This window comes from Lutra lutra, chromosome 10 (assembly GCF_902655055.1).
Source record: "Lutra lutra chromosome 10, mLutLut1.2, whole genome shotgun sequence".
Classification (NCBI taxonomy): domain Eukaryota; kingdom Metazoa; phylum Chordata; class Mammalia; order Carnivora; family Mustelidae; genus Lutra; species Lutra lutra.
The window spans coordinates 72632065-72645548 of NC_062287.1; the positions used below are offsets into that span (position 1 = coordinate 72632065).

Genomic DNA, 13484 nt, shown 5'->3' on the forward strand with positions numbered 1-13484 from the left:
GCTTTGCTTAACTGGTTGTGTTACTTTGGATGAGCCCCTCAGCCTCTCTGAGCCTTAGTTTCCTCATTCAGAATGAATGGAAGGGAAGCTCATCTCACAGAGGTAGGAGGAGCATGTAAGTGGCAGCTCATGGCAGAGTACCTAGCTCGTGGTACATGCTTGGCAAAGATTGGCTCCCCGCCCTACACTGACACCCTTGGAAATTACTGTGTTAACTCATGTCCTATTGCAGCGTAAGGCCCTGGACCTACCCATCTGTTGGGTGTGGGGGCTGTGAGATGACCCTTGAGGAAGACCCCATCATGGCGCAGCCTGACGAGAGGGCCCTGGCCCAGAGGAGAGCTGGGAAGACAAGCACGAACAGAAAAGATACCAGGCGTTACACTTACTGCAGGTTCAAAGGTGAAAATCATTAGGACCGGACGCTCAAAGACACCAGGAACAAGGCAGGACACTTAACTGCTGCCCTCTTCCCTTCCCACCTCTGGCTCGCTGGCCCAGGGCCCAGGCCCTTGTCTGCTGTCTCTCCTGGGGAACAGCCAACTAGGGGCCAATACGATCTCAGTTCTCCTGAGCAAGGAGACAATCAGGTATTAACTCACAGCAAGACCTTAGGTAACCTCTTCCTTCTTTGGGCCTGAGTTCTCCCATCCATAAAAAGAGGGCCTGGATGACCTCTAGGGGTTCTTCCAGCTTTGACCTTGCTAACTATGATTCTGGAGGCTGGCCCTACTCATCTCACCCCAAGGCTGTCTGCTTGCCCACTACTGCCATCTGGTGGCCCTCTAGGCCCAGCGACACTTGGCTTTGGTCAGGCCCCCCAGCAACCCCCTTATTCAAATGAGTCCACTTCAAAGCACAAATCTTGCATCTGCTTCAGCTGGACACATACCACACTTCCATGGACCACAGATCAATGGGCATTCATTGCCAAACATGAAAACCAAAAATAATGCCAGACCTTCATCTCTCTAACAGAGACGACACCACTGCAGCTGAGAGACGGACCTCCCTGCCCAAAGACAGGAAGGAACTGCCCAAGGTCGCACAGTTGCCTGGCTCCCAGACCAGCCCACAGTTCCACTTTACCAGAGTGCTTAGGGCTGGTGGGCACCCTGCAAACCAAAAATAAAGTCAGCCCAGGACCAAGGAAACAAAGCCTTTCGAAGGTGGGAAACAAACTGTTAGGATTCCTTGCAAACTTCGAGAAAGGGCAAGACAGGACATGGGAACACATGAGCACTGCTGGCAGAAATGCCCTGGGAATTACAAACTGGAGGTGCCCGGGGAGTCTTCTAACCTTGGAGGGCATCAGTCATGAGGACACCTGCCGATCTCCCATAAGCCAGCCTCCAAGTCAACACCCAGCGCAGATCCCAGGAGGGCACACCATCGGAAGATGGGGAAGGTGTGCTGGGGGAGGCTCATGTGTCTGCATGCACTTCTTCTAGCAAACACGAGCTCCTCAGGGTACAGTTAGGTCTTTGCTGCTCTATCTCCAGGCCTCTCAGCACCTGACCAGAGCAGCACAGTAAAGGTGCATCCAGGCAGAGCTCTCAGATTCCTGCATAACTGTGGAAACTGTCCACATTTTGAGGACTCAACAGACCACACTCTTGGCCCTGTCTGCAGCCTTCTCCTAAACACTCTAGTTCAGACCCTAAGAAAACATACTGTGTGGCTTTAAATAGGTCGCTTGCCTTTTCTGGTCTCTGTTATCTCACATCTGCAACATAATGAGGGTTCTACTAGATGATACTCAAAGTCCTTTTCATTCTAAAATTCTAGAATTTGAAACCCAATCAGGGCAAATCAGGCTATTTTTTACCTGCAGAGCAGATAAGGGACAGTGGGAAAGGAAAAGCAATCAAGCAATGCTTCCCTCTAGTGGTGTAATGCTGTCACTACAGTCTCTCGGGCCCCAAGCCCTACCAACAAACTCCATTCAGTCCCACCTTGAACTTGGAACAGGAAAAGTCAGCTGGCATCAGTGCAGAGGAGCAGGAAAGAAAACAAGGACACCAGGAACCAATGAGGCCCTAAGCCAGCACCACGACAGTGGAGAAATTCCATCTTTAGGAGCAAGTATATCTTGGAGCTCAAAGAACTTTTTGTGACCTCCAACTCCTGTCTTCCGATGAGGAAACCAAGGCTCGGGGATGTTCAGAAGGGACTTGTCTGAGGTCACAAAGCTGACTCATGACTAAGCCAAAAATAGATCTCTGCATTCCTGCCTCCTTCTACAGTCTCTTGCCTTTCTTCCATGAGACCTCCCAAATGAAGCCCGTGGAAGCAACGTATCAAGGACACACACCCAGGATGGGAGGTAAAGGGGCTAGTTCCCTGCACGGAGGGGCAAGAAATTTTATTCATTAACCTTAACGTTTATGGGAGATATAATTAGACCACAAACTATTCAGCATAAAAGTAAAAAAGAAAATAAAAGCCCCACATAATTCCACCAATCAAAGGTAAAATTCTGGTATGTTTCCTTCTTGTCTTTCCTATTCAAAAATCCTTTTATTTTTTTTTTAAAGATTTTATTTATTTATTTGACAGAGTGAAATCACAAGTAAGCAGAGAGGCAGGCAGAAAGAGAGGAGGAAGCAGGCTCCCTGCTGAGCAGAAAGCCCGATGCGGGGCTCGAACCCAGGACCTGGGATCATGACCTGAGCCGAAGGCAGCGGCTTAACCCACTGAGCCACCCAGGCGCCCTCAAACATCCTTTTAAAAGAAAAGTTGGAAATTACAGTGCAGTAATTTACTATAATCCATTCTTTTCACTTACTATCTCATGAGCATATTCCTGTCATTAAATATCCTTCTACAACATCCTATATAATTGCTATATATTTTAACATACGGTTATATAATTTATTTTAACAAATCCCCCTACAATCCCTCTTATATCCATGCATTTGCTGTTACTATAAATTAGGCTGCAATGAGTGGCGATATACTTAATCTTCCGATACTTCTGTAATTATTTCCTTAGGTCCGTTTTATTTTAATAGAGGGGGGGATTCCAGAGCTGGATTGGTCCCTAGAGATCACTATGTCCACAACCTTCTGTTGGCCAGATGGGAAGAAAGGGACCAGAGAGTTTTGTGTCTTGCCAGAGGACAAAAAGAATGCAAAAGAACCAAGTTCCAAACTCTCCACTTCTCAAAGGTGACCTTCTCAAAGGATTTCACACCCTTCCCTGAACACCATTACCCACGTGGACCTCTCCTTCCCCTGAAACCCTAGAGGCTTCAGTGTCTGGGCCAGTCTTGTGACTCTTTGCCACATGCTTTTTTATTCTTCTACTAAATATTTCACTTGCTCATCCAAGTAGTTCCGGATTTTCTATTCCCCTGTATCCTGTAGCACAGTGCTATATACATACAGCGTTCCGCAAATCCCACTGAACGATCGAGGATAACTAAGAACTTCCTTCCTTATTGCTTGGAAGAATCACTGGAAAAAACTGGAGAAAGAGGCTTCTCTGAAGAGCAGAAGTTCAGTTATGAGCTAGAGCATTCTGAGATACACACTTGGAATCAGAGCAGCAGGCTTGACTGGGTTCAAGTTTTGGTTCTGCCAGCCTAGTAAACCAGGGCGATGCAGCTGCCCAATTAGGGACTTGTCTGTGACACAAGGATAACACCCGTCTTGCCAGCTTCACAGGAGGAAATGGATACAAAAGCACTTTATAGCGATAAAAGTGGTCTGTGAGAGCTATGACTGCTATGATACGATTACAAACAGACACGCAGTTGCTTCTGTGAGTCCTGGAATGGTGTCCTGACCCTTGCTCCTGGGCACCATCTCCTACTTTCTACTGCACACACAAATCCATTCAGGGATTCTACGGCTACACACTTGAGGTAAGAATCAGTGTTCTTTTGAAGCAGAACTTCTGGTACAGAAGAAACTACTCTTCCTTTGGGTCCCTGGGTTATATTAGTGAAGTCCTCCACATCTCCTCATCGTCTCTGGAGAGGCTGAGACGCGGTGGAGAGAGCACTGCACAAAGAGACTTGACACCTGAGTTCTGCTCCACCTCCTCCACTCACACCCCATCAGTCCTCAGTTTCCCCATCTCTAAAGTGACAGAGTCCGGCCAGATGAGCTTGAAGTTCTCATCCATTCCTCACATTCTAAGGATGCCTGGATAAAAATGAATGACTTTAGAATAAGCAAAGCTATTCATTTCAAAATAGTCCTTTAGGCCCGCTTTGACTTTCAACCATTGGGTTTTCAGAATTCTAAAGCACAAACATCATGAATTCCAAAGCATCTGCTTTAAATAGAGCCCATGAGGTCAGAATCTCCCTGAGCTCGGTTGAGGTTTCACGATATTTGGTCCCAAAGAAGATGGAGTAATACACACTGTCACCCTATTCTAAAAAGGATCCTGGCCCCAAAACAGAAAAATCAGCATTAGATATATTTATAAATTTAAAAAAAAAAAATAGTGTGAATCAATGCCTGGGCTTGAATTTCACTAATGCTTAGACATCAAATACAATAAAATATCTCTGGGTCGGTGACACTTGAAACAAGAAAGGAGAGTGGCTAAGAGCTGGTCCCTTCCACATGTGCCTGCAATTCCCCCACTTTAAAGACACAAAAGAATAAAACATATCTCAACTATAAAAGGATATAACCAGGAACCAAGAGGACTATGACGGGAGGGGAAAAATTTTACTGAAAAGTAGAACTGGACTTCCGGCTTTAATGCTGCCATAAATCACTCTCTCTCCTCTTTCATTTTTTCAGCTGCAAAGTGAGGAAGTCTCTTCTTCCATCTCTGATTCTCCAACTTCCAAGATTCTGGGACTTTCTTAGGTGACACTGAAGAAACTGAAGAATGTCAAGAACTCTGTATTTGGGCTGACTTTCTCAGTCCAGAGCCATCGTGAGACCACAAGACTAATTCAGGATACTGCGTGGCTCGGGGAAAGCTTCCCGTATGCCAAAAGCAACCAGATTCTAGACACTCTGACCAACCCCATACTAAGGTTGGGACCTTGTGTAAATCATTCCCCTTGAGATTCTAATAAATCACCAGCCACCAGCACTTAGCATTTGTAAGCATTGATCTTTCTGCACTCGCCAGGAGACTTCTGAATCAACCTGTTACCTGTCCAGAGACATCCAGTCAGCCCCATGGAGACTTCTGCTGGAAGAAGATATGGGGCATGGGAACTCCAGAGAGCTCCAGAGTTTCCAAAAGCAGGGGACACCAACATGTACTGAACCGACACATGAACCCAGTCCTCATGGATCCTGGAAGCTTTAAGACATCATCTCATTTAATCCTCATGCAAGGTCAGCAATATTCCCCCATTTCCCTAATGAGAAAATAAGCTCATTTATTCATTTGCCCAACATGTACTGAGCACCAACCTCCCATCTGCCAAGTACTTTGCCAAGCACCAGGCATATAATGCTGAGTGAAAGCAATGTAGCTCCTGCCCTTATAAGGCTCCCTGTCTAGTGGGAGGGGAAGCTAGTCAGAGAATCTACAAAAAACAGCACAAAGGAGAAGCTGCAGTGCTAGGAGACGGATAAAAGGGAAAAGTGATTAGTCAGGGGCGTCAAGGGAAGGCCTCCCTGGGAGGCAATGACTAAGCTGAGGTCCGGAAAAAAAAAAAAAAGGATGTAACTAAGTCAAAATGAAGAAGGAGTGCAGGGATAAGTGTGCCAAATCGAGGGAACATGAGGTGCAAATGTGGTAGGAAATACACGGCGCAGTCAACATACCGTGTAAAGGCTAGAGTGGACATTGGCTGGACAGGCAAGAGCCGGCACGGTACGAAACGGGGCCAGCATGGCAGGCAGAGGGCAGATTACAAGGGGCCTCATGGGACCATGAAGGAGTACATTTTTATCATAAGAACGTTGGAAAGCCACTGGAATGCGACATGGTGGGACTGTAAAGACCTTCCAACTGAGGTATGGAGAACAGATTTGGGGGGGGTGATTAGGGGGAGTGATTTGGGGAGTGAGTGTGGGAAGACAAGGAGGTCAGAGGCCAATCTGGGATCCACGGTGGTGGCAATAAGGGTGGAGAGTGCTGGGGCTGCCCACAGCCACACAGTCAGGACACCAGTAGAGCAGAGATGTAGAGACCTAGGCCTGATTTCAAAGCCCCTGCTGCCCTGTACCTTGCCATTTATCCGTTCATTCAACAGTTTCGTTACTGACCCTCTACTATGTGCCAGGCCTACGCCAGGTGCTGGGTACACAGCCACGAGCAAAACAGATGCTGCTTTCACGGGGCTGACAGCGTAGACGTTAAATGAGAACACACACGGATGTATACAATTACAAACTGGGATGTGTACCATGAAGGAGCAATAGGGTGATCAGAGATCTTCCCAGGAAAGCTATCTCGAAGGCCATGAAGATCCTCCTAACTGTTGGTGAGAAGAAAAAAGCTGCCACTTGCCAGTCTTTGTGTAAGTGAAAGACTTTAGGAAACTCTCCGTCTCAGAGCTGGACACTGAGCATCTCTGGCCTGCTCATAAGGCCTCGGGGAAAGCTGGATGTCTCAAGCTCTGCAGATCCTGTCAACACAGAAGTTCTAGAAGTATCACTTAAGCCTTAGCACACTCACATATCCCAACCGCAGGCACCCCTCCATCACGTGTGGACAGCATTTGACAGTTAGACGGGCTCCTTCACACAGATCCACTCATTCGACCCTCACAGCAGCCCTGTGTAGAATGCAGGCAGGCTGTAACTCCTCCCTGAGAGAGGAGCAAGTTGAGGCCAAGACAGGTCAAGTGACTGGACCAAGGTTGTCAAGCTAGGAAGGCACCCAGATCTGCTCCCAGACCTCACTAAAGCATCTCAAGCCAGGAAATCAGGACTCTGGGAGGAGACAGCTGCAGGTCACTGAGCCTGGGTAAAGTCACCCAGGAGTCCCACGAAGTTCCTGAGAACAATGATCAGGGACATTAAGCAGCTTAGGAAAGGTTTCTAGAATGCAGCTCCTCCAGCCTGAGACACAGGTATCCTTGCCAACTTTCCCAGATTAGAACAGGTTCTCTTGGACTCTTTCCAAGTGACTCTGACTAACAGAGAAAAGTATTTTTCCATCGCAAACACTGCAGGCAGGCACCAGACTCCTGAAGGGGGAGGCCAGAGTCTGCACCCCGGATTCCCATACAGACAAGCTGTAAAGTTAGCTTGATACCATGTGAACTGTACTAGCCGAGCACCCACCACGGGGGATGGAGGGCAGTCTCAGGCCGTTCCGTCTAGGATGTCTCGATGGTGCCAAGACTCAGATTTGGGGCTAGTATTTCTTTGTGGTGGGGGAACTGTCCTGTGCAATGCAGGATGTTTAGCAGCATCTGGGGTGTCTACCAACAAAGGGCCAGTAGTGCCCCCCACTTGTGAGAACCAAATATGTCTACAGGGGCACCTGGGTGGCTCAGTGGGTTAAGCCTCTGCCTTCAGCTCAGGTCATGATCTCAGGGTCCTGGGATCGACCCCTGCATCGCGCTCTCTGCTCAGCGGGGAGCCTGCTTCCCCTGCCCTCTCTCTCTGCCTACTTGTGATCTCTATCTGTCAAACAAATAAATAAAATCTTAAAACATAATGAAACAAATATGTCTCCAGACATTGCAGACAATCCCGGGGCATAAAACTGCCTGGGGTTGACAGTGCCAGCCGAGGACTGTGCAGAAGGGGACAAGCAGAGTCCACTCCTCTTTCTCTGCTCCTACCTAACTGGAGAGACAGATGGCCAGAGTGATATTTACTCAATATTACACAATGACTGCCTTCCACAATGAGCCCGAGAGCAGCCTCTGTGCTGATGTGACCTGCAGGTAAGTCCCAGGAGCAATTTCCCACTGGAGCTTGTAAAAACAACAAGAGCCAAATAACTCCTTGTTCCATTAATGAGCTGCTTCTGACCCTGTGAGCAAATCTTGTTCCCATTAATACGAGCCGCTGAGTCTGACTGAACTGGAAACCCTGGGTGTTTCTTCTCAATGACTCTGGGCCAGGGCAAAAGCTTCCACTGCTGCTAGAAGGAGCACAAAATCAGTGAATCAAGTAGCGGGAGACTCCCATTTCCCCAAATTCAGTACAAGAGCCAGGACACTTAGACACCCTAGCTTACAACCATTCTGGACTAAGGAGAAAGGGAAAAGTGACAGAGTACATAAACAAGAGGTCTGAATTAACAAGTTAATTAAACAGCTGAAACATTAGCGAAAAATCTCGCTGTCAAGTGGAGGTGGTGATGGGAAGCTGAGCTCTAGAGCGAATGGGGTGACTCAGACAGCGTCAGGGATACGGGTTCCAAGCTCGCACACCGAGGGCTGGGCTTTGGCCCAGACGTGGAAATCAGTGTCAGTTCCGAGGCTACAAGGCTAGACCCCAAGAAGCAGCATCTTGCATCACTTGTTCATCAGCTACCTACGCAGTTAGAGGGTTTACTGAAAGGCTCAACCAAACTCACTGCCGTTTGGTAGAAGTGTACCTGACTGTGTGGTAGTTCTTTGCAGACTGACTAACCATGAAACGCCCACCTGGTAGCACCCAACTGCTCACACTCCTGCCCCCTTCTATGCCCCTTCTGTACATTGTACTTCGCTCTACTGCTGCACAGGTGTGCCGAAACTGGGTAACAGGTCGGTCTCCCCCAGTGAACAGGGGGCTCCCTGACAGCAGGATCTGTATCTAGTACAAGGTGTAGTACATAAATAGACCCTCACCATTTGTATGATGGATGGATGGATGGATGGATGGATGGATGGATGGTACAATCTTCCATGTCTACCTTCTTAGACCCAGGCCTGTCTACGCGTTCTAGCGAGGGCGCAGCCCAGGTCTTTTCCCCAACACTGACCACATCGCTCAGTAGGGTCCCAATAAGAACTGATTTGCTTTGAGACAAACTGAAGCCTTCTGTTCATGAACCAGTGAGACCAAGGAAAGAGGTCAGAAATCCTAGCTATCTCCGTTGACTCATGTGTATCTGAAGATATTTATTCTCTTCTAACTAGAAAGGGAAGAGACAGAAGCAAACAAGACTAACACGGTACTGTCCCTCACAGAGCTCATCGTCAGAGGTAAAAGGCAAATATTAACAATTGCGAATACACGACTACCGTGCTCAATGAGTCTCCTTAGAAAGACCGTCCCAATCTTCTAGCAGTCTGAACCTCTTTGAGGAAGTCATGACTTTCCCCTTTAGAGCATCCTCTGAAGTGGTCAATATGGAAGGTTTATTTTACACCTTTGTTATAAAGGCCTGTGTTCCAAAATGGTCACAAAATCTTTTCAAAGACCAATGAAAAGCCTCATAGATATGAAGACTCTCAAGTGAATGTCTGTGTGTTCCAGTGTGTAGTGAGTGGGGCACGCCTGCCAGGGATAACTGAAGGGGAAAACCTACAAAAAGCAGACATCCCTGCAGTAACTAGCAGTCACTAGGTCGGTACTTGTGAGTCTGGAGATCTAAGTGTATCTAATAAGTAGGCAAGGGCAGGCAAGGGGACTCCTGAGAACCCCTGAGCTTCAGGGGTCTCTGACATGAGCATAGATCTTAAGAATTACAAATGGCCTGTCTGGGAAACTCTACATAAGTCAGCGGAAGTGCTGGGAAGGCAGGGAAGAAGACAGGCCATAAAAAAACAAACCCAGAGAACAAAATCAGCAATATGAAGACCACAAAAGGAGACAAGCCCTAAGGGAAAGATGAGAAATAAATACTCAAGAAAAGATAAAGATGTCTGAAGCTGGATGGCGTGGCACCGTAAGGTGACATCTGACAGGATATATCGGATGTCTGAATCAATGTATGTGGTTTGTTAGGGTTAATGGAAATGTGAATCAAAATATCACGCCAGTTATGATTCAAAGTAATGCTCCTGCCTCAATCTTGAAATACGAATCTTTAAGTTTCAGAAGCCTTTAATTTAGACTCAGGTGGAAAGGCAAGTAGTCATCTCTTCAGCTAGGACAAGGCAAAAACTCCCCAGCAACCCAGACAAACCTCTGGGTGATGCTTGCTACCATAGTTACTTCTCAAAACCTCAAGGACTTGTAGGGCCAGAAAGAGCCCATCTAACTGAGACTTGCCTCTTTTTGTGTAAACCTTTGATCCAGAGAGGAAAAGCTCCATGTCTGGCTGACTGCAGAACCCGATCCCAGAAACTCCCCATCCCAGTCCCTAGAGCATTTCACAGTAAAAACCCACCGGCTTAGTCCTGAGCATTCATAGCTGTCTAGACAGCTATCCTCCCAGCCTTCCCCCCACCCCACCTCACTGCTCTTACCAACCACAAATTCTCTGCTGCTCTCTCACCTGTCTGAGCAACCAGGTGTGTCCACCCACTCCAGACAGAAGTGACCTTTTCATTCTGAAAACAGTGTGCTTCTATTTTCTGGGGCATAGGAAGAAAAGCAGCCAAGGAAGCCAGTTGCCCATGCTTGTTGCTTCCCCAAACATACAGCTCTCCTGCATCTTAAACAAACAGAAGGGGAACAAAAGAGGTGAAGGAGAATTAGCTCAAAATGATGGGAAATAAGACAAATCTGGGGGAAAAAAATGGTTAAGAGAAGTTGTATTATTCTCATGCTATGACGTTGAATAGGGCAAAGCAAGATACAAAAGTCATGTATAGCATATTAACATACAAGATTGCTGTTAATTATATAAATAGGAAACAAGGCCAAATGTTCTTAGTAGTTTGTCAAGGAATAGGAATGTGTAAGTTTATTTTTTCATTAATTCATTCAACAAATATTCATAGAACATCTACCAAAAGAAAAACATGTTTCTCCATTTTTCAAAAAATATATGTTTACATTGCCCTTGGTTAGGAAAAATATATATTAACTTTTTAAAGTAACAGGTTAAAAGATATATTATTTAAACTTAAACTTTTCAGACCTAAGACTAGCTCACAACATGCCCTGTCCAGCAGAAAACACAATGCAGCTACCTCCCATCCGCATACACAGCACTGTCGCTCACTTGAACCTCACGGTGGTCCTGAGGTTTAAGCAGGAACGCCATAGACTGACATTGGGAATTAACAGAAAGAAAGCAAATTCAATGTCAAGTGACTCTGGCTTCTATTCCTGGACCTCCTAACCAGCTACTGACCTTGGACAAATCACTTTCAAAGCCTTAGTTTCACCAGCTGAAAAACAGAGGGGAGGGGAGGCCTAGAAGGGCAGACCATGTAACAGATGACACAGGCCACAAGAGAGACTGGTGAGCCACAGCAGCAAGCCACAGAGCACACGCTTCTCTAAAAGGCATGTACGTTCAAAAACATTTTTAACCGGAAGCCAGACCAGATGGATCTGTGAGCTACACAATTCAGCCCATGAACCTATAGTTTGTGACTCCTTAAATGATCTCTAAATTTTTCCAACCAACCCTAACATTCCACATTTCTGCACTGTACTGGAAGCACATGGCACACACACATGGCTCCTGAACACTTAAAATATGGCCCGTCCAAACTGAGATGTGTTGTCAAATAAAAAAAGCACAACAGGGGCGCCTGGGTGGCTCAGTGGGTTAAGCGGCTGCCTTTGGCTCAGGTCATGATCCCAGAGTCCTGGGATCGAGCCCCGCATTGGGCTCCCTGCTCAGCAGAGAGCCTGCTTCTCTCTCTCCCTCTGCCTGCCGCTCTGCTTGTGTTCTCTATCTCTCTGTCAAACAAATAAATAAAATATTAAAAAAAAAAAAAAGGCACAACAGATTGCAGACTTAGCACAAAACAAACAAACAAAAAACCCCAAAACAAAAAACACATATCTACTTAATAGTCTTCATATTGATTACTCGTTGAAATAATATTGTGGGTATATTGGGTTAAATAAAATATATTAGTAAAATTAATTTATCTTTTTACTTTTTGAAATGTGGCTCACATTATATTTCTACTAGAGAGCATTCTTCTAGAAGCTAAAGCAATCAAGGCTTGGAGATTTAAATGACTCTCAAGATCACACGGTTAGCAGAAAGCCAAGTCCTCTGCTTCCAATGGCATTTCGTGACCTCCCAAAAAAGCCTTCCAGCATTGCTTGCCATAGGGCAGTCTGGTATAGAGCCAAAAACAGTATCATTAAGGACATCGGACCAAGATTCAGGGTTCCAGTCCAAGAGCTGCTACTCCATCGCCCTTCCACACCGGCTCTAACATTTCACATTCTGGGCCTGTTTCATCAGGTCTAAGATGAGGGAGTGTAAGTCAGTGGAGTCATTCTGTCACTCAGTTGACCTTGCAGGACTGACATTCTGCAGTTCAATGATGTGAATTTGATGTACTTCATGCCCTGAGAGAGGGCAACCTCCCTGGACTTCACCGGACTGTACAAAGTAGGGAGATCCCTTACAAGAGGGCAGAGAAGTCCCTCGGCAAAGTCTCAGCCTGTTTAATGGACTGGTTAGCTATCAAGCTGCCACTGACGGCGAGTCCGTGTCTGTAATAAGCCTTCATTTATCTTAGAGAGTCTAAACCTTCTTTTTGCAAAGACAAACTGCCTTCCACATGCGGATCATTACACTGTTGCACCAGCAGGCACAATTACGTTCTGCTGCAATGCCAAAGAGTTATATAACCTACCACGACTCCAGAGAGAAGGTCTAAAGAGCAATGAACAAAATCCGATGGGTAACAGCTTCAACAGGAAGGAGGGATATGAACCTTGACAATTTTTAACTCACTTTTAAAATATAAAAAACCAATTTCCTTTGTGAATATACTTTAAAAATCACTAAACTTTTTACACTGTAAAGGGGAGAATTTTATAGATGAATTATATCTCAGTAAAACAAAAATTCTATCTATGTTTTAAAAACACCATAAAAGTATTCCATATATGAAATATAAATAACTTCACTAATTTTAAGATTTTTGAAGAAAGTGCTAGTAAGCAATGAGAAAATCTCTACGTTTATATAATGCTGGCCATTTCAAACTGATTAGGATAGCGTAGAAATATCTCTATTAGGATAGGGTAGAAATATCTCTTATGATACTCTTAGTCTCAGAAAAGAATGCCTTCCTCAATCGTCACTGACCATGGGGCACAGACTAGTCACTTCTCACCCTGGGGCCTCCAGCCCTTCCTCTACAAAAGGAGAGAGGGGACCAAATGCCCAAGGGCCATTCACTTCAACTCAACCCTTTTAACATACATGTAAGTCTACCTAATATGAAACATAGGCTAAAAGTAGGCATTTCTTTTATTGGCTGGTTGTCTGAATTTGTTAAATAACAAATTATTGGTAGTTCAGAATTTATAATGTGTTTAATCTTTCACATCATGGCTTTGTAATCTGGAAACAGTAGCAGCTTCTCGGTTGAACTGTATTACACATTTGACGTTGAAGAACGCACATCACCATTAATTATCTGCTAACCATAATGTATCTATGTACACATACACCCTAACTTCCACATAAAACACTCAAAACATTATGTATGAAAGTCATTCCCCTTTGCTCAAAA

General features: G+C 45.7%; 1 protein-coding gene across 13 annotated transcripts in view; it reads right to left on the reverse strand.

The window, feature by feature from the left end:
- Window positions 1-13484, reverse strand: part of SERGEF (secretion regulating guanine nucleotide exchange factor) — a 222326-nt gene that overhangs the window by 184721 nt on the left and 24121 nt on the right. For 12 of the 13 annotated variants that reach the window (XM_047692726.1, XM_047692722.1, XM_047692721.1 and 9 more), the window contains exon 8: window positions 10319-10477. The exons of the other annotated variant lie outside the window; for it this stretch is intronic. In XM_047692726.1, coding sequence (XP_047548682.1) covers window positions 10319-10477 — 159 coding nt within the window. The remainder of the gene's footprint in view (window positions 1-10318; window positions 10478-13484) is intronic. 13 annotated transcript variants of the gene reach the window in all.